This window comes from Penicillium mononematosum, assembly GCF_028829835.1.
Source record: "Penicillium mononematosum strain IBT 11891 chromosome Unknown utg000005l:1.0-9366267.0:1.0-9372171.0, whole genome shotgun sequence".
Classification (NCBI taxonomy): domain Eukaryota; kingdom Fungi; phylum Ascomycota; class Eurotiomycetes; order Eurotiales; family Aspergillaceae; genus Penicillium; species Penicillium mononematosum.
The window spans coordinates 914,778-934,913 of record NW_026643275.1 but is presented as its reverse complement, the minus strand read 5'-3'; the positions used below and the strand labels follow the sequence as shown (position 1 = coordinate 934,913).

Below are 20,136 nucleotides of genomic sequence, written 5' to 3'. Positions count from 1 at the left end.
GCGGAAAACAGATTGCCGCATTGAGCATCATATCATCATCACTTCGTATTCGGCGGAATGTCCCCAACTTCTCCTGACTGCACTAGATAAGGAGTGTTTCCTGCTTGAAATCTGAGCTCAGGCCTTGCACGCGCTATGACATTGTCAACTGACTGCTGGCGTATGACAAAATAGCCCGCATGCTATCAGGTGTGCCCGTGCACCTGGGCAGCTCGCCCAGGCGGGGCCTCATAATGATGACTAATCACGTGAGGCTCTGATCACCTGACAAAATGTGCATAACTATATGCATCACGTGCAGTGGCATAAAAATGGGCTTAGTCACATTGAACCAACCTTGGAAGGATCCACGTAGAATATGGCCCAGTGGCTTGGCGGAAAATCTAAACATAACTTTTTTGCCGAGGTCCAATCTGTTATCGATAGAGTTGGCGTGGATCCTTGGATCACCTATTTTGGATTTTTACATGCTCTTCAAGTTCTTTTTCTTTCTTTTGCATATAGAAGTTGAGCGACTTTCGTTGGGAGATCGATTTGTCCCTTTACTCAGTTTCAACATTTTTTAGATAACCCTCATGCTCGATCTCATCTCAACTCTTCTGAATTCATTTCCCCTATCAGCCCTCTTATCCGGGCTGATCGCCATGGGTCTGATTTCATGGCTTCGTCCCAAGGGCCGCATAGCCTTCCATCATGCCAAGGACAATAGGTTGACTTTGACCAAAGTTCCCGGTGCCGCAGGTGCTAAGGAACAAACCACGTTCGTGGATGTCTGTCGGTCTGCAACACCAGAGACATGCAACCTAAACCCTTTCTTGTTCAATGGGCACTTACAGACGTGCTGGACCACTTTGAAACAGGACAATGTTCCCGTTTACTACAAACGTAAAATGTTCGAGTCGGATAGCCCCGCATTCACAGGCCACTATGCCATGGATTTTGTGGTCGCACCGTACGACATGCCTCAAGACCCGGAGCTTACTGATCAAGCGAGAAAGTATACCCAAAAGTCTGGTATGCCGTCACGCACATCGTTTTTCTCTCAGGAAGAGTTTGCGGCGTTGCCCTCAGATGACACCAAGCCCATGCTTGTCCTTCTTCACGGTCTAAGTGGTGGTTCCCATGAAATATACTTGCGGGAAGTCCTGGCACCGCTTGTGAAAGATGGCGCGTGGGAAGCATGTGTTGTCAATTCGAGAGGATGTGCGGAGACAAATATCAGTACCGGTGTTCTCTACAATGCCAGAGCTACCTGGGATGTTCGCCAGTCTGTCAAGTGGCTCAGGACGCAATTCCCCAATCGCCCTCTTTTTGGAATTGGCTTCTCACTCGGTGCCAACATCCTCACTAATGTATGATTCCCCTGCAAAACTGACTGTCTGTACTTCCCACTGACAAACTGTATAGTATCTGGGAGAGGAAGGCGACGCCTGCCAGTTGAAGGCAGCCGTGATTTGTGCGAGCCCGTGGAACTTGGATGTTAGCTCTATGGTTCTGCAAAGTACCTGGATTGGGAAGGAGGTATACAGCAGAACCATGGGGACAAGTATGAAGAAGCTCTTTGAGGCGTGAGTACCTGTCTATTCGACTTATGTGTCAAATTAACTAACCACCTGGAAAACAGGCATGTTGACCAAGTCTCTAAAAATCCTCGCATCGACGTCGATGCGATAAGAAACATTACCTACCTCCACGAGTTCGACCGGTAAGAAGAATGCATTCTGCATAGCAAAATGAATACCGATCTAACATGAAACAGAGCTCTGCAATGTCCGACCTGGGGCTACCCCACCGAGGGAGCCTATTACCGTGATGCCACTTCCACCGATTCCATGCTCGCTATCAGGATTCCTTTCCTTAGCATTCAAGCAGAGGATGATCCTGTAGGTTATGAAAGCCTGCCACAACCGTGAAAACATCGCTGACTTTATTAGATTGCTTGCCAAGAGGCTCTGCCCTACCAGGAAATGACTCAAACGCCATACGGAGTCATGTTGACTACATCGTGGGGTGGTCATCTGGGCTGGTTCGAGCTTGGAGGGTCCAGGTGGTTTGTCAAGCCGGTATGTACTCGCAATTGGCCATTGGCATCGGAAATGAACCTACTAACTTTCCTTCAGGTGACAAACTTCTTGAACAAAATGGCAAGGGAAATCGACACTAGTATCCCTGGAGTTGTTGAACACCCCGAAAGACTCCCTGGAAATATTGCCAGCCACATTGGTGCCAACAAAGAGCCGGACACGGCACCTAAGCCTGAATTCGTCTCGATGCGACGCAAACTCGCACTACCTTTAGGGCTGTAATTGGCCCCTCAAGCATTCTGCCCTCTCAACCAACTGCTACAATCACCTTTTCGAAAGCGACAGGTCATTCATGGTTTACAATGGGGGAACCATTTTCGGTGTATCGTTTGGCAAAATGATGTTTCTGTTCCGATAGACATAGATTGATAAACCGGTGAAAACGCCGAACCCCGACATCTAAATACATAATCAAAATATAGACACAAATATTCAGACTTTTTTTTTTTCAAGCAAATGCAACGGTCTTCTTCTTTGATCGCCCGGGCTTCGAGATACTATCCTTGATACTCGTGGGCTCTGCGGCCTTGTCGCCACCCTTGCCCTTCTTCTTTTGGCGGATGGAATCCTTCACATCATCAAACTTGTTCTTCCTTTCCTTCATGCGGGCCTCGGCCTCGGCCCTCTTCGCCTCGCGGATCTCTTCTAATTGACGTGCCTTCATCATCTTGGACTCGATCTGGCCTTCCTTCTCGGCGTTCACCATGGCGAGAATTGTCATCATGCCCTCCTGTACGCGATAGTGTTAGTGTCAGACATCTATAGAGTGCAATCAAGAGAACAGAGTATGAGAGGCAAAACATACTGCATCATCGACGAAGGTTTTGCCCTTCTTCTTGCCCTTGGGCTTGATCACTCCGACAGGTGTGATCTGGTTCAATTCAGGCAAATCCAGCTCCTTCTCGGTGTATACTCTCTTCTTCTTTTTCTTCAAGTTTTCGTTGGCAGTCCGGGGCTTGCTCTTTTGTTCCTTAGGCGGGGGACGCTTGGGACCATCTTTCTTGGCCGATTTGCTCACGCGCGAGGCAGACGACAGGTTGGTAGGCTTGCCTCCTTTCGCACCTCCCTTTGCGCCTCCCTTCGCTCCTCCAACATTAGGAGCCATTTCGTAGTGCTTGAGGAATTGAACGGTTGATTGAGTTGAGACGAGGCGGACTGAGAGTGGGAATGCAAATATCGATAGAGCGGCGAGAAATGGGCTGTAATTACTTCAACAGCCCAAAAGGAATCAAATAATGCTCCGAGGGAATCAGAGATATCGAAAATTATTCGACGGGAAAAAAAAACAAGAGCAGAGAAACGTCGCGCAGACGGTCCGATAATCCCCAAATTCGCAAAAGAATTTTTTTGAAAAGGCAGGCGGTGAGCCTGGCCCATTCCACCACCAACCTCAGATCGAAACCTCCACCCTCATAGCTCAGGAACCCACGTTCAATTCTCCCCCGTCTTCCTGCACCCAGTGATTGAACCGCACTGGATTGAGTGGGCACTCAACTCTCCTCCAAAATGACTATCAACCCTACCTACCTGGCGCAGCGCACGCGCTCCTGTACGTCCCTTCCACGCCCGATGCGTTCCGCCGTCCACCCGGCGGGATCGTCAATGGAGTCTATCCCACCCGCGAAAAGGTGCTAATATACTTATTTCTCTTCTAGCTGTCAACTGGAGCGATGCGAAATTCCGAGTCCTGAAGTCGTACCGCGAATGGCTCCGCGCGGTCAGTTTAGCCCGAGATCCTAGGCCGATACACCTTCTCCCTTGCTATGCTCTTTTCCTCCGTTCCAGGCGGATATCGTTGGAACGGATTGAATAGTTGCTGTTTTCTCTGTCCTAAAAGGCCACAATTTGACCCCGCAATGGACTCAGCTAACGTGATATCACCAATACAGTCCCCGGAGATCCAGACCATGTACTCTCTGGGCATGCCCGTATCCGCCATCCGCACGAAGATCCGCCAGGAGTTCGAGAAGCACCGCTACGTCAGCCAATTGCCCGTCGTGGATGTGCTGTTGTACCAGAGCCACGCCGAGTTCCAGGTTAGTCCAGGTCCACCCTTCCTGTTCGGTGATATGATATGTCTATTCGACATGCGGATTCCTTCAAGAAGATAATTGTGAGAAGCAAATGCTGCTTCTAAACTGTCTTGATTTGATTGTCCATTATTGTAGTCACCCGCAATTCTAGGATCAAATACTGACATCATTTCAATGCAGGAAACCCTTAACTACTGGAAGCAGCTTTCTCATGTTATGAAGTACTTCCGCCCAGAAGAAGACCCTGGCGCGCGGCTACCCCGCAACTTCGTCTCTGGTTTCCTCGAGGGTCGCAATTAAATCTCTCTTTCTGCTCCTTTCTCATTTCCTATCCTCTTCATCTCGTTTCTGGTCCACGATGTGCCAGTTAAAGGGACTGCGCCATCGATAGACATGATGTGTATATATTGTCTGAATAAGCCATTCCATTATCTTATTTCGTTCTGACCTCATGTAGTTTCTGCATACGCCTAGCTTCAAGACATGATGCTGATCCTATGGCAACACAAACTTCCTGGCAATACTGGTTTCATAGAATGCATCGCGGACAACTCTATCCTCATCAAGTATTTCTTATAAATATATATACCAAAGAAACCAAAAGCAAGCATTCGTCATGCCCGAGATAGAAAATATACTTTTCCCTCTACCCAAAACGCCAATTAAATAATACATATGCAAATAACCTTGAAAACAACCTATGCCTCCATACGGTTACCACTTTCAGCATTGAACTGATCACGCGCGGCAGTGAATTTCTCCGTTACGACATCGCACAGGTCCATCAGATCATCGAAGCCCTTCTCCAAAGCCTCGAGAGCAGTAGTCGTATCTAAGCCACGCAGTCAGCAAATATCCCAACACTCAATAAACAACACAAAGTAGGAGGACATACCGTTCGTCTGGATACGGACGTTCATCTTCGGATCGGAGGGGTGGGGAATGGTGTAACCGCAGAATTCAACAGCAGGGCTATTCAACAAGTCAGCGATGTTCTCCCCAGACCAGACCAGATCGAGGATCCAATGCAAGAAACCATCCAGTACAAAGCCCAATCTGATCTCTGATCGCAGGTACACTCACTTCTTCATGATTGCGTACCGCAGCGCATTGCCCATGGTGTGGCCTTCGCCTTCGAACTGGAATGAAGCGGCGGTTTCGGTAGCGCCGGGGAGCTGATTGAGTATGGTGTTAGCTTGTGTTTTTAGAATCCAGGTATCTATGCGATCAATTTCGATATCCCGGGCTGAGCGGTTACGTACGACGACAATCTGTCTTTCCTCGAGGATGGGGTCGTTGGACTGGGGCTCGACGGCTTGCTCTGCGTCGACCATGGACTGGTCCATGTCTTGGGAGTGGACGGATTCAGGCATTGTATGGGTGTGAGGTATGTAGGTTGTGATCTTTTGTGATCTGACGACTTCGACGCTTTGTCGAGGGCTGTTCGAATGGATGCGGGGGTTGGGTGTGTGGTTGGTGGTTGGTGGTTGGTAATTGGGATTTGCAAGACAGTAGATAAATGTCTTTGCTGTCGTTTGGTTTTGAAGGTCGGACTTTTAGCCTAGGAAATTTGCGCGATCTGGATCTCCAAGTTGAAGATTATCGAAGAAAAAAAGGTGGGTTATCGATAGTCGGCTCTCACCGCCTGCTAGTTTTGTCATCTATAAACTCCATTGAGCTTTTGGGAAGGTATGACTCTCACTAGAAGCTTTTGAATATATTAGGCTTGTAATAAAGTGGTATTCATGCATTTTCATTGTCAAAAATGTCCGCAACCTGTTTTCTCGCAATGTAGTGAATCTGCGTCAACCCTCGTCCATTTACCAGTTTCCCACTACTATATACATATGTACCGGATAATGCGAGATCTTTCCTTTCCGATCAGTGCTCACCTCTTGCCGCTTTTTAATCACTAAGTAAAACTAAGTACCTAGGTACGTCCCTAAGTATCCTGACTTGATCACGGGCCATTATATAATCAACGTGATCTGCTCACTAAGCATCACCTGATCATGCCCTTATTACAAGCCACAACGACCCACCGATCTATCACACTATAAGTGATCTACTTCTTCATTGCCGGAACAAGGGGATAGGGCTAAAGTAGCGGATGAAGACTCCATCCTACGTTTTCAGGGATTTTACGGTGATATTGTATCCGTCAGTGAGGAAAAGCCTATAGGCTAACCCTTCGATCTTCCGAACCATTAAAAAAAAGCCTCACAGAAAGGTTATGTTGAATTAGAAGTATGAGTTACATACATGCTCATACATCGATACGCAGGCCACTAATGTAGGTAGCCTGACTTAGGAATCTGCCGAGCTGCCCCATCGTGATTTGACGAAAGCGGCCAGGTGACGTCAGTTGCGGCAAGTTCTGCCTGTTAAATAGTGCAGGCTTCCTCGCTTGGAACTTTGCTTCTTTCGGCATTGAAGGATTGTCTCATCTGGATACGATGTCCCAGTCACAGTTTACAGACCAGCGTCATATCGATGCTTGGATCTTTGGAAGCGGAACTGAAGCATTAGCTTCCGCGGTGTATTTGATCAAAGACGCCAAAGTACCTCCAACCAGAATCCATATCATAGACAAGCACCTGTTCTCGGAGCAAATCTCGCACCGCCCAGGTAGCTGGTCCTATGGATACGACCAATTTGCCGCATGCCTGCCTGTTCCAGCTGGCCTACCTATGGAAAGGCTTCTCGCCAGTCTTCCCTCAACACAATCGCAAGAGCAGTCTCTTTTGGACGAGATACAGACGGCAGAGGCAAATCGAGTCCCCAAGAAAAGAAATGCTCGAACCTTCTTTCTAGCTATGACCAAGGGTTCAGTGAATCAGATACCCACAGATTCATTAAATCTGAGCACCAAGCATCGGATAGCTCTAATACAGCTTCTCTTCAATCGCGAAAGATACCTATCACAGAGGCGAGTCCAGGAGCTTCTACCGGAGGACTTTTTCAAATGCCCTTTCTGGGCAATCTGGTCTGCCCAGTGCGTATCTTACTACCCAGCACTACTTACTCAACCCCGTTTCTAATATTCCGCTAGGTTTGGCTTCCAGCCGTGGCATAGCGCAGCAGAATTCAGGCGTTCTATTCGTCAATATCTTCCTCAATTTCACAGCTTAAGTATTCTGAGCTGCCTCGACATCACTGGCTATTATCAGTATGAGTCTTTGTACCTGCCAATTTATTGTTTTCTCCAAAGCTGTGGAGTTGACTTCCGATTCGGTGTCGAAGTCAAGGACATGCAAGTGTCTAAAGATAACGTTAAACAAAAAGTCACAGGATTCAACTTGGTCCAAGGCAACCTACGACTACGCCAGCAACTAGGGGAGAACGATATCGTGATTATAAATATTGGATCCACTATCTCAGGTTCAGCAGTCGGTACCAATAATTCTACACCAGTGTGGCAATCACTCGATGCGGATGATTTGTTCGACCAAAATTGGGCAGTATGGTTGGACCTGGGAAATAAATATAAGGGCCTTGGCAATCCGTACAACTTTTGCACACGCCAGTCTGAATCTATGCTGGAATCCTTCACGATCACTACACAGGATCTCGTGCTCTACGATGACCTCACATCACGCTCAAAGTGCATATCTGAGGCCGGGACATTCATATTTCTCAGCGACAGCAATTGGAAGATAAACCTGTGCATACCCACCCAGCCGGTCTTTTCATCGCAGCCACGAGATGTCCGCGTTCTTTGGGGGTTTGCGCACTCACCCAGAGTCGAAGGGAATTATGTGCAACGAATAATGCTCCATTGTTCTGGTGCGGATATTTTGTCTGAGATATTAGGTCACCTCAATCTCCACTACAACCCGCCGTTGTCACAAACTGTCACCATTCCACGCGCGATGCCCCGGATGAGTTCTTTGTTTCTAACGCGGGCATTGGGTGACCGTCCATCAATTACGCCCTTATTCAACGTCGGTCTTGTGGGGCCGTTTACAGAGTGCCCGGGTTACACATGCGCAGACGTCAGTTACGGCATCCGCACTGCCAAAATGGCAGTCCACAAACTAATGGGCCTGGAAGGAGGCTTGGAAGATTCTTTGAAATCGAGGATCTCGATTCTTAAAAAAGTTATCTTTTGGAGATAATATTGGTGCGTCAACCGCGACACTCACTTGTCAGAGAAGAAGCTGATCACCCGCCTTTCAAGCTTCAAGGTCTAAAATGAAAATCACGTCTCAACAGAGATGAAAATGTAGAAGTATTTTCTTGGCAGAAGAGGTGATTTGTGCTCCGAAAATATCCAAGGCACGAAGAGCGGTCTTGGTTACTCTTGTTTTCCTGCCCTTGCTGCGAAGTCATCCGTCAGATTATTCTTATTGCTGCCGCAATATCTCGCAGTAGCGAATAATGTCGCGCCGTTTTAGGATGTAGCGTTCCTCAAAGGTGCGGACTTAACATCGGTGGAGTGATGCTTAGGAAGCACGCGTGAACCGCACTAGCATGGGGAAAATCGAGAAGAAGAGAGGTGATAATGAATCTATGGAAAAGCAGGCTGTATATGAAGCCTATGCTAACAAAGAAATGGCAAACTAGCACAGGCTCAGTCTGCACACAAAGAGACAAAGACATCCCATGTATGTCAACTCATTCTATTGGAAAAATGTACGTACTTCCCAGAGTTTTGCACTACTGTTCCGCCGAACACTCTTTCTTCCGCCAATAATCAGTCGAGGTTCACGAAATCGACCATAAGCGTCTCTACCAAGGATCTCTGGCACATCGGACAGCGATTGCTGCGCAAGTACCACTCTTCGATACAAATATCGTGATATAGGTGATGGCAACGAAGTGGGTGGATGTAGTCCGATTCTGAGATTGGCTCTAGGCAAATGGCGCTGCTTCATTAGACTAAATTCATTCTTTGGACATCAGTAAATATTTACCAGATGAACGGATGCCTTGATGTTGCAGATGTGCACCAAGAAAGTCTGAATGGCTCACTAGGTAGAGCCTGCTCAAGGTCCCGTAGAATATGTGACCGGTATTCAGAGCTGGAACTTTGATTGCTCGGATACGCAGCCCTGCTATTTCTTCCAACATACCGTCCATATGCCGTATAAAAGAACCTCAATAGTTTGTGAGTCGTCTCTTATTTAATAAAGAAATGAGAAAAACATAAGGTTAGCACTTACGCCGTAAGTATTGATAGATATAAGACAAGACTACAGTATACGAGTAGCAAAAGATCCTTGCCATGGGGTACATCAAACATCTGGAGTTTTCGTTACAGAAAATGTGCTTCCATGACTATCGATCTGGTGAGCGCGTACGAAAATTTGAGACGCCGACCTCTGCAATCTATATTGTACGTTCAAATGAACATTTTCTACCGGTTTCTCGAAGGACATGAAGGCGCCACCCGCAATACACACCTATCAGCTGCCTCGCTCATCACATGACTCGATTTGCAGAAACCACTTGTAATTTCGATATGGCTGCTGAGTGCGCAACGAATCACGAGACCGAATAGGTACCGCGGTAGACAGTGTGGCGAATTACCTAGCTACAGGCAGACCCTGACCTCCATTAGTGATGGACGCGGTCGTCGGGGGGTTGTTCAAGCTCCAGGGCGTGTAAGTTCTGTAAAATGACATTAGAGACAGTTTCCCCGACAGTATCTGACTATCCGTAAGTCATTATAAATACCTTCCTTGGGAAGGAAGGAAGCATACATATCTCCTTATCCCTGCCCCTTACGGCCGGTTAAAGGAAACATCCCCACAACAAGCCCCTGTTTGCCAGGTTAAATGATAATGGGTATCAAGCAACAGAACAACCTTGGAAAACAAAGTGCTAATTACGTAATTACAGATTAAAAACAACCTAGTAGAAACGTTGGAGAGGGCAGGTGAAAGTCGAGGCCTAGGACCAAACAGGTCTGGGCCTGCTTTCCCTCATACTGCTGGGGATCTAGACCAATCTGCGGAAAGTTACTGTGACTGTGAAAGGTGGGGATGGTGTGGCGGGGTGGCGCGAACCGAGCTAGGACGCGGTTGTGGGAAACTAACCCCGCAAGTCGCTTTGCTTAGTGGCACGATTGGATTATATAGAATTTGTCGATCTCCGAGCATATTTATAGGATCGATGCGCGGACACTGGAAGAACACTGAATCCCTTGGCTTTGCAATGAACGACTAGAAACCCAGTGATTGTCCCTGTGTGCAGTCTTACATTTAGGGCTTAACCGTAAAAAAGCAGTTGAGAAGGTAACCTTAACATTGTACCTCGGCATCACATTGGCACCTAGCTTCTCGACTTAACATATCAAAGAGTTAGAGTATCAATGAGCTTGTGTCAAATCGATCTGCTTCGAATGTGTCGCGCAAAATTGGCAGAAGAGGCTTCCCGTCGGGATCCGCACCTCTGCATTATTGTCGGACACTCTAACCTATTGGAGGCTCTTCTAAATGAGGTATCAGTCAATTTTGACGGCGATGGTGGGAAAATCGCCCAGGCACCTCACTTCAGAAGTGTTAGAGAAAATAAACAAGCCAACTGCGGAAGCCAACAAGAATGCTAGTTCACTTGATACCGATGACTTACTGAAAATATGGGCCTGCTTAATTATGATACCGTACGTCGAAATGTTACCGGGCAGTATGACTATTCTGGAGACTTTCAACCTTGGCGGAAACACCACTATTGTAGCAGACCTGAGTTAATATAACCAGGTTGACGACGGCGTAGCCGGAGAGGGTTTGTTAAGGGGACGATGGAAATGTTCCAATTTCGCTCTTTCATACCCAATCTAGCATCCTCGGTGGATATCGGATAGAATGATGGTACAACACGCTGTGCCTCGCATCCGGAATGGTAAATGGCTGACGAGATGTGTCGAGTGTTTTGTATCACAACTTTATCGGTTGAAACAGCCAGGTTCCGGTTTCTCAGTCTGCGTCGTACACAATCGGAGGATAACCGAGTTTCACAAAGAGCATTCGAAACGCACCTTTAGAAGAGAAGATGCAATGTAATGCAAGTTAAAGTAACTCCTTCGCTAGTTACTGGTATAGTCTATTTTCATTTAGTGTCATCGCTTTCGCGAAGGGTCTCGACCTTGAGCATTGAGTACAGGGATTGAGGTCCGGAAGTCTTTGTCTTTCCGGCAAGGGTGTCAAGATTGGCATCTTACTACCTTTCGTAGAAGGAATAAGTTCGGTTGAGAACGCGACGAAACCAACCTTCACATGGAAAAGTGAAAGGCCAATAGTCTGCTAGGCGACGAAGTATATGGGGCGTTGGGACCTTCGACAAGGACTCTATATAGATACTGTGGTGCTATTTGCTCTTCCGTTCCTATTAGAAACTGTTGGTACCAGTTCCTACTCGATACTACAATCAATGGATGCCTCGCACATTATTGAAAACGTCATTATCCGACGAATCCCTACGGGCTACACTTGTTGCAACATCTACCCCCAAGGCTCCCTACCAACCCGCATACTGACGAATTACACCCCTCCAACAGCATCATTCGATTCAAGCACCTACCTCCGGATAGAGGAGCCAACTCTTACCTGCCCCATTTTTAGGGCTTGACAGCAGGGAGAAGGCAACAGGGACTATTCGTCATTGCTTAAGCTATTTGGCCAAGCGTGACCTAGTCCGACAGCACTCTCAGATGCCAAGTTTCAACAGAAAGGATACTAACAATGACAATGAATTATCCCTAGATATATATGAATATCCGAGGCGAAGTTAAACCTTTGTAGACCAACAATAAATTACTCGTAGAGAAGTACAAATTAGTATAGACAAGTTAGTATGATACTAGTAACTTTTACTATACTCACAGCAGGCCACAATAACTAGAGTCACTGAGCCCGAACTTCCCGTGGACCATGGAATTGGTTGGATAGTGACGGGCCGAAATCATTTCCAGAGTAAAATCCGTATCAAAAGTGCAGTTAGTGACCTCTTCACTTCGGCCGACGGTATGTCGATACCCATCAGCCTGGATACCACCATTTGCGCCGAACGAGCAGCATAACTCATATCAATACAGCTGTATTGTGGTATCTCGACGAATTGCCCAACCAGTCCAATGTTCGAGGTGTTCGGGGGAACAACCTCGGGACGTTCATCCAGAGAATGAGCTAGAACGATTGCACTCATTCGTGGCATAACCCGTGGAATATTGACCGTGTGTCGAAAAACCAGCTCAGATGGATAGTTTAGATGTTTAAGGAGTTCCGCCATAATCTCTGCACCCGAGCATTGTAGCATCGGTTTCTTAACGTAGTCACCTATACCCTCTGGGAAGAGTGCGAATCCCCAAAGAACGCGCACGTCTCCTGGCTGAGATTGAAAGACTGGTTGCGCGGGTATACAGAGATTTAGTTTCCACCGACTCTCCCGAAGGACGATCAATGCCCCTGTTGCTAACGTCGATTGTGACAGAGAAGTGAGATAGTTGAAAAAATTGAGCTCTTCAGTAGTGATTGTGAAGGACTCTACCATTGACTGAGGCCGACGTGTGCAGAAAGCATAGGGGTTGCCGAAATCTCTGCCTATGGGGGCAAGGGTGAGCCATAGTGACCAGTTCTCGTCAAACTGATCGCACGCATCGAATGATAACAGAACCGGTTGATGATCATTCGATCCGACCGCAGCCCCTGATTCTGTAGATCCCAGTGTTGCTATAACGATGTCGTTGGGCCCAAGGTCCTTGCGGGTTAGGAAACCATTCTGACTCAACTCTAGTCGTGAAATAGTTCGAGTATCGTTATCAGAAGAAGTCACAATGGCCCTAACCTTGGTATCGAACTGAAAATCCACATCAAGGCTCTCGAGGTAAAGGCAGATAGGAAGGAATATGGACTCAAATTGGTAGTAACCGGTAATATCAAGGCAGTTCAAAATAGATAGGTTGTGGAAATCACCGAGGTAGTGATGCAAAGCACGCCTGAACTCAGTTGCGCTGTGCCAAGGCTGAAGACCGAATCTGGAGAAATTTCAAGATGCTATTAAACTAGGTTGAGATAGCCTTCGAGCATGTGATGTACTTACTGAGCGGACCAGATAGCCCAAAACGAAGTTTCGAAAAAGCTTTGTGGAAAAAAGTCACTGATGTGATTCCTTCCCAACCGCTTTTCTCCTTTCAGCATAAACTGAACAAGTTTCAGTCGCTGCTTAAAATTCAAGTCCAGCGACCTAGTCACGATATTCCGCAGCTTGCGATCCCTTTGTACCACAATACATGTGGTACTAACTTGCGTTGTAAAGGTTCGGTTGACTTCCGCTGACTGTATGGCATGCAAAAAGCTCTGTGCCCGACGGCCAGTTGTTGGGGAAGCGGATGGGATACAAGAAAGGATTTCTTTCAGAGGTTCACCGATTGGAACAGGCAAGCATCCTGCAAACTGATCGTATCCGCTCGATGGGTCGCCTTTATGATGCCAAATTTCCTGCAACGAATCACACGACTCGAGAATATGCACCTTCCGAGGCGGTATCTTGGCATGCTTGATCAGATAAAAAGCGGACGCCAAAGATGCGGTCCCTGTTCCAAGAATCCAGGCCTCAGTTTGCTGCGGATCGCGTTTGTCTCGAATTTCGGCTTTTTTTATCTTCTCCATCTAATAGGAAAAAATAATGCACTTCCTAAAAGAAAGGGAAAATGCGATTATATGTTTTGCACACTTGGACGTGACGTAATAGAGTTGCCGTAAAATTCGAGAGCTCGTTCGTAAGAAACGCCATTCGCCGCCGCCACCCCAAGTTGCGATCGTCAATGGCATTTTATAATCTATTGTACTCTAGTTGTCGAAAGGGTCGAGTCTAAAGTTTGAAAAGTTAATTGGGTACCCCTCAATGTGGTGACCACCGGACTCATCTGAATCTGGCTTACAGAATCTTAATATAGCCGTTGGACCTTGCTTGATATGCACGGGCTTGTTAGTATCGCTCGCAGATGATAATTCCAAAGAGCATCCCTTTTCTATGACAGAATAATCCTTCAGGGTGCTTCCTACCTCATAGGTCATTCTTTAAGTAACTTTGAGCAGCCGTATCTGGCATTCTTCATGTCCTCCTTCCGCCCGGACATTTCACATCTTATACTACAGGGCGTACTGTGAAAGTCTCATCTCTGCGTTTTCCATACACGACCCTTAAACATGGCTTCCAAGGCTTGTAGCATAAACGACCACGGACGGGTTTAGAGCCCCAATTCTATGCATCCGCGCAAGCATCGGCGAATCTCGCCATTGGCGTATCCCCAACGCACGGATTGGAATTGAGGTTGGTCCTTCCGTACTGGGTCCAGGAAACCTGGTTGATGCTCAAATTATCGCGTTCATGAACACGACGCTCGAGTTCTCGGCTACTGTCCGCGTATGGGTAGGGACATCCACGGAACCAACATATAGCTACGAGTACGGCGCTGACCTTTACTATGATTTGAGTTATGGCGCGTACGCCAATATACTTGGCGGTAGTTGGATTTGGCATTTCCAGCCAGTCTCCCTTTATAGTGGCCAGGGGATGAAGTATACGATCTACCATAACGACAACGTGGAATCTGAGACCACTCTCAACTTGAAAAGAGATCTTGGACATAGTCATCTGAGGAATCATCATGACCATGGTCACTCGCACACGCATCACCATCGCCGTCTGGTAATGGAATTCGACCATGGTCCTCTAGATGAACTGTCTGAGCTCGGTGTGTTCGATGATGGTAACGATAATGATGCCGAGGACATCTGGCACGATGGTGAAATCAGGCCATACAAGCCACTCTCTCTCCCACCCAAGCAACTCCGCCATGACCGGCGGAAGACCGTGGGTTCAAATGCCTGGCAACATGCGAACGCCACCTTCCACCTGCCGAGCGCAGAACCGGCTCTCTACAAACGCGCGGGTGACGACGACATAGACATGCCAGATGCCGATACTTCGTCGCAATTCTTCAACTACCAGAACTTTACCTGTCCAGCTCGGGGAACCCGGGAACCTATCCTCCCGGATTTCCGATGTAAGTAGCACATATCACCTATATGGAGGCCCTCTCATATGCCCAGGAAGATAGGCCGGCCCAAGCTCTCCAGGATAAACCCAGCCATCCTTCCAACTCCCTTCAGACCAAGCCCCATCAAAATTATCAACCTCATTCGAATCCACCCTCATCTGCCTAACCACGTTCCCGCAGTCGTCTAAAAACACATGTAAAACCCCTCCGCCACACTGAGCCTTCGCGTCCTCAATAAACGCATGAGTCACCACACAAGCAGCGTGATACGTCCAGTACGTCTTACACAAATCATCGGAGTGCAAGGACGATTCATTTTCGCGTGTGCCTGCGGTCTGCCCCTCCGCTTCTTCGCGCATTCGTAAGAAATCTGCCAGTGTATTCTCACGCCAGTCGACATCCTCTAGCGCCGAATAGTTCGTCACGCGCTCTGGGAATCGCTCAAGAACACGAGCAATATCTGCATTCGCAAATAACCCTTCGTCCTCGAGGACTAGCGAGTCGGGTCCGATAACTTGAGAAATATCCACGTATTCGTTCCAGAGCGTTTGGTGGGCTTCTTCATTTTCCGCGTCGTAGCTCGTGCGGATCCACATGCCCTCGGCACCTGTCCATGATTCGTAGCCGGCGGCATAGCGGCGGAGGGAGTTTGGACGTAGTGGGCGGAGAATAGCATCAATTTGTTGCTGTGTGGGCTGGGCGGGCGCGTACGTCTGCGAGTCCTCTCTAGTGCGGTTGTAGTAGGGCTAAGATTTGGGATTAGAGGATCAATAATGGAATAAGAAGCGATAGAGATGGCAGATAGGAAAGAGCAGCGAAAAGGTGACAATCAAAATTAACCTCTCTCTACCTATAGTCCCAATACTCAGCCACTGGCGAATGAGGCGTCCGCGACGCTGGTCGGGTAGTTCGTTAAGTGAGTCTGGATAAGGAGTATCCCATTGTTCCTGGAAAACGTTAGTCAACTTGACAGTGCATGGCACATTAGGAGAGAAGGTACACACAAGAAGATAGAGGTCGAGTGGAAGAGCCCCCCCATGCGGGAACTGGGGTCGGTTCTTCAGGCAACCCCTCTGTATAGATATGAGGGGGCATTGTGGCGCAAATTTATGCTGAGGGTAGACCTGGGGAGGGATATGCCGTAATGTCACGGGCCGGGCCTGGACTCGGGCACCGGTGGACAAATTCCCGTAGGTACGCCAAGGCTTTAGTCAACCCATATACTACCTAGGTAGTACCTAGGTATGGGTCTACTACGAGCTCCTCTCAATTATGTTGTAGGGTTGCCGCTATCGTCTATTTGGCCTTTACTTATAAGTACCTACAGAGTAGATACATACATATGCGCATAATGATGTTAATGATGTTGGAAACCTGATACAAGTATACTCTGTAGAGTCTCTTCATATGCGAGAGAATACATCTCCGAATGCGGGGGGACGAATGGTCTATGTCTTTTCTCTACTCCGTACTCCACCTATAGTAGTAACTTGATAGAGTACAAGGTCACGCGGGCGGATAAAATAGATTAATAATACCCTGACTCATCCATGGATGTGAAAGGCTGACACGGAATGGTAAGAGATTTCTGAAACAAAGGTAATGTTGGGTTTCATCCTTTGGACCCAAAGGATTCAGGTGGATCTTGGAAGGTTCAGGGAAATGTCATTTGTCATCTCTCGGGACTGGGGACGGTACTTTTGTACTTTTGTCTGTTGTAGGAGACCCGTGGACATCTCGGCAACACCTCTTTAAGAACTCAATAATATGCAAAGGCACGCACCCCTGGTCTGTGCATTTACACCTTTGGAGAGTGGACTCTAATCTCAGGTCTACTCCGTATTGAATGTGTCTTTACTCACTATGTACTCCGTATTCCGTACGGAGTAGTGATTCAAATGGTATGTGACATCTACAATATAGACTGAAACATTATTTTCTTTCAGTTTCAGTTTCGTGTTCAGGGTCGCATGGGACAGTTGGTCATTGGTTTTGTGAACGCCACATACTAGTGGCCCCTTTCGATATAAGCGCCCACTGCGCCTTGTTTGACATATAACGCTTCACGAGTGGATGGAGGTGATGTGACTTGTTTTTTTTGTTTTTTTGTTTTTTGTTTTTTGTTTTTTCTCTTTGTGTGCCGAGTGTAATAGTGACTGGGGTTTATGATTCGATAAATTTGGATATCAGGAGGTGCTAGTATTATTTTTGTTATACTAATGTTAGAGAAATGGGATCCACTTGGAATTATACGGAGTAGAAGTTGTAGATCTCTAATGAGGGAACTATTGAATGGAGGGTTAATAGTACGGAGATTTATATAAAGAATTATATAAAGAATATATAATATATGAATAATATAACTATTGTCCTACTTGTACGGAGTAATAAATAATACATGTATGTTCTCTGTTTATAAAAATAAAATGAACGGTGGACCCCCCTGGAACCAGCCCATCTCCCAGAAACACATCGTGTCTCGGAGATTCGGGTATCTGGTACTTAGCTGGGGTGACCACTGATACCTCTTTCCCCTCTTTGTACTTGCTGAGATCAACGTACTGTGTACTTTACACCTTTTTAACTCCCCCTGGATAGCTTGGACGATCTCATCCTTTTCTTTTTTTTTCCCCTTTACAGGGCCCAGACTGTTGAAACCCCCCTCCTTCAGATTTTCTCCATTTCTCGTCCATTTCTCTCGCTTGGTAACTCTGGACTCTTGTTCTTGTCACACTGCCGCCTGACGCCTAACCGCCCTTCCTTTGTCTGAGAAGTTTCTCTACTCTCTTGGATATATCGAGGCCGATCCCACGTTCGATCCGCTTTCCCGGACCTTGCCCGCATCAACTCCAGATGCCCTTGCATCTCAAGGAGATTTATCAAAATACACAGTACTTCGTACTTACATCATTTGCCGTGATACCCTAGAGGGAAACTCGATCGTCTCCGACCATGTCCACTGCAGTTGCATCTGCAGCGGCCCCCTTGTCATCACCACACCCTACTCGCAACCCCAGCCCCAGAAACCTCCCGTCGTTGGCTCCTCCGAATAATAACAACTTCTCTCCGCCCCGGATGTCCAAAAGCCCCAAGAATGGATCCACGGTACACGGTTCCCCGACCGAGAAGAGAGGAGCATCTCCGTAAGTCGAGAGATTCATGAGATCGGAGCTTCACACGCTGATATTATTTCTCAGATCCCAAGGTGCCAGCGGAGGCCCACAAATTACTGTAAAGAAGGAACCGGGATCCTCCCCACGGATGCAGAGTCGGCCCCGGCCGCGGAAATTGGACCTTTCGACTAGTCTTCCATCCTCCAGTGGGCTGTCGGTTCGCGCTGCGGGGGGGACCTTTGACAGCCTCGATGCAACATGTAGGCCTGGCGTGCCTGTCGCCTGGCTTCCAGACCCACGATCCGGTCATGCGAGAGCAGCTGCAGCGCAGCCTCTCTGTGCGGGACCAGCAGCGGTCAATCATTGAACAGCGCATGCAGAGATCAGCCAAGGATGATGGTCCGGACGGTGTTAAGCCTTCCGAGTCGAATTTGATGGGAATGCCCAAGACTGCATCAAAGCGCAGACCTCCCGCTGGTCTATCCATCGTCCCTCCATCCGCTTCCCAGTTCGCGAACGAGCGAGTCATCCAATCTGCTCCCCTACACCAGACTTTCACTGGTAGACATCAGCCACAGCCATTGACCCGCCATGTTGTCAACCAGAGCCCGACCTTGAGCTCAACTTCTCACATGCATCAGCTGCCGGCAAACCAAACAAACAATCGTCTTCCTCCCCTCTCCGATGTCTTCGGTTCCGATGCATTGGGTCGTGACCGGGATTCTGGCCTCGCTAATATCCACTTGAATGCATCGAGCACCAACTCCTCCCAATCCAACAACTTGGCGCCGATGCCCTCCCCTGGTCTGCCGCGGAGCGTGGCCCACACCCCCAACCGACCGCGCGAATATCACTCAGCCGAAGAGGCCGTGCAAGAGATGTCCGGTGGACGAGAGGAGCTACTGCCTCGCATTGTCCACTATGGAGGTCACCAACCTCCCACTCCGCCATCCCCACAAGTACTTCACCCCGGCCCCAAGACTGCGCCTCTTGCCCCGGAACCCCAAGCGCCCCACGGTCCGCCTCCTGCCTCCTTTGGTATGTTCGCTCCGTCTGACGTTACGGCACGCCGGCGTCCTCGGAGCGAGTATGAACGCGATAACGGAAGTCCGCCGCTGGGCCATGGCCCCGAATCTCAATACCGGCCCAACCCAGCTGCCATGCCTGGTCCACATGCTTCATTCCCTGGACCTTTTGGCGCAGGAAGAGACTCGCCTGAGACGCAGCGCAGAAAGAAGGATGAATTCTTGGGTCTCTGTGCACGGGCTTGGGATCTGTTCCACTCGTGATACGACATTACTCTGTTAGATTCAGAAGCAATGCCTCTTGCAGAGGCCTAGGGTTGGCTCTGCTTCGCGGGCTTCAAGCAATGATGAAATTTGCTTGAACCTACTTGCTAGCAAATGCCCGACCAACAGATCATCCCCAGCGCTACCATCTTATGTATATCATATCTGAGGAGTTTGCTGCCTTGGAATGCAAAGATCTCGCTATGATGCTATAAAGTCCTAGGCACTCATTTGGTTCCATTGGCAAGTCCAATTCCAAACGATTTGTGCCTGGGCAAATGTGAATGTCCACTATCCCCGGCTCATCCTGGACGATCGAGTCGGGAAACCCTTCCCACATCAATGATGCTTGCATCAATATATCATGTTATCTATGCTACGACAGTATCGACAGGGCACCTTAACACCCTGTAAAGTTTTAGTGTTGGGGTTCTTTTCTGCATCAAGTTTGCTTTGGGCGTTGGGGGTTCCATGCTTCGTATTATACCTTTTGGACTTATTTTGGGAGACAAAGCATTATGGTAATGAGTTCTCTGCCTCTTATTGGCCCGTTTCGAATGCCTTCCTTTTTTCTCTTTACAATATTTTGCTGTTGCTGCCATGTTGGTCCAC

At 48.0% G+C, this 20,136-nt stretch overlaps 10 protein-coding genes across 10 annotated transcripts; 6 read left to right on the top strand and 4 right to left on the bottom strand.

The window, feature by feature from the left end:
- Positions 1-644: 644 nt before the first annotated feature.
- Positions 645-2,306, top strand: N7519_008482 (putative hydrolase, alpha/beta fold family; the record flags this gene model as incomplete). The annotated part of the gene is made up of 6 exons (XM_057295258.1): positions 645-1,352; positions 1,408-1,568; positions 1,625-1,705; positions 1,760-1,883; positions 1,935-2,063; positions 2,121-2,306. 6 exons carry the CDS (start codon positions 645-647, stop codon positions 2,304-2,306), a joined length of 1,389 nt encoding a protein of 462 aa, XP_057143140.1.
- Positions 2,307-2,532: 226 nt separating this feature from the next.
- On the bottom strand, positions 2,533-3,189 carry loc1 (the record flags this gene model as incomplete). The annotated part of the gene is made up of 2 exons (XM_057295257.1): positions 2,533-2,814; positions 2,890-3,189. 2 exons carry the CDS (start codon positions 3,187-3,189, stop codon positions 2,533-2,535), a joined length of 582 nt encoding a protein of 193 aa, XP_057143139.1.
- A 130-nt stretch (positions 3,190-3,319) lies between these two features.
- N7519_008480 (uncharacterized protein) lies at positions 3,320-3,547 on the top strand (the record flags this gene model as incomplete). The annotated part of the gene is made up of 2 exons (XM_057295256.1): positions 3,320-3,397; positions 3,425-3,547. The coding sequence occupies 2 exons, from the start codon at positions 3,320-3,322 to the stop codon at positions 3,545-3,547; spliced, it is 201 nt and encodes a 66-aa protein (XP_057143138.1).
- Positions 3,548-3,590: 43 nt separating this feature from the next.
- Positions 3,591-4,440, top strand: N7519_008479 (NADH dehydrogenase [ubiquinone] 1 alpha subcomplex subunit 6; the record flags this gene model as incomplete). The annotated part of the gene is made up of 4 exons (XM_057295255.1): positions 3,591-3,633; positions 3,740-3,801; positions 3,974-4,120; positions 4,298-4,440. 4 exons carry the CDS (start codon positions 3,591-3,593, stop codon positions 4,415-4,417), a joined length of 372 nt encoding a protein of 123 aa, XP_057143137.1. The 3' UTR covers positions 4,418-4,440.
- A 375-nt stretch (positions 4,441-4,815) lies between these two features.
- Positions 4,816-5,490, bottom strand: N7519_008478 (DNA-directed RNA polymerase core subunit RPC19; the record flags this gene model as incomplete). Its single annotated transcript, XM_057295254.1, has 4 exons — positions 4,816-4,949; positions 5,013-5,089; positions 5,201-5,292; positions 5,380-5,490. 4 exons carry the CDS (start codon positions 5,488-5,490, stop codon positions 4,816-4,818), a joined length of 414 nt encoding a protein of 137 aa, XP_057143136.1.
- Positions 5,491-6,573: 1,083 nt separating this feature from the next.
- Positions 6,574-8,235, top strand: N7519_008477 (oleate hydratase; the record flags this gene model as incomplete). Its single annotated transcript, XM_057295253.1, has 2 exons — positions 6,574-7,112; positions 7,170-8,235. 2 exons carry the CDS (start codon positions 6,574-6,576, stop codon positions 8,233-8,235), a joined length of 1,605 nt encoding a protein of 534 aa, XP_057143135.1.
- A 3,787-nt stretch (positions 8,236-12,022) lies between these two features.
- Positions 12,023-13,728, bottom strand: N7519_008476 (oleate hydratase; the record flags this gene model as incomplete). The annotated part of the gene is made up of 2 exons (XM_057295252.1): positions 12,023-13,094; positions 13,160-13,728. The coding sequence occupies 2 exons, from the start codon at positions 13,726-13,728 to the stop codon at positions 12,023-12,025; spliced, it is 1,641 nt and encodes a 546-aa protein (XP_057143134.1).
- A 721-nt stretch (positions 13,729-14,449) lies between these two features.
- On the top strand, positions 14,450-15,136 carry N7519_008475 (uncharacterized protein; the record flags this gene model as incomplete). Its single annotated transcript, XM_057295251.1, has 1 exon — positions 14,450-15,136. One exon carries the CDS (start codon positions 14,450-14,452, stop codon positions 15,134-15,136), a length of 687 nt encoding a protein of 228 aa, XP_057143133.1.
- Positions 15,137-15,142: 6 nt separating this feature from the next.
- N7519_008474 (uncharacterized protein) lies at positions 15,143-16,161 on the bottom strand (the record flags this gene model as incomplete). The annotated part of the gene is made up of 2 exons (XM_057295250.1): positions 15,143-15,868; positions 16,123-16,161. The coding sequence occupies 2 exons, from the start codon at positions 16,159-16,161 to the stop codon at positions 15,143-15,145; spliced, it is 765 nt and encodes a 254-aa protein (XP_057143132.1).
- Positions 16,162-18,486: 2,325 nt separating this feature from the next.
- Positions 18,487-19,524, top strand: N7519_008473 (uncharacterized protein; the record flags this gene model as incomplete). Its single annotated transcript, XM_057295249.1, has 1 exon — positions 18,487-19,524. The coding sequence occupies one exon, from the start codon at positions 18,487-18,489 to the stop codon at positions 19,522-19,524; it is 1,038 nt and encodes a 345-aa protein (XP_057143131.1).
- Between the last annotated feature and the right edge of the window lie 612 nt (positions 19,525-20,136).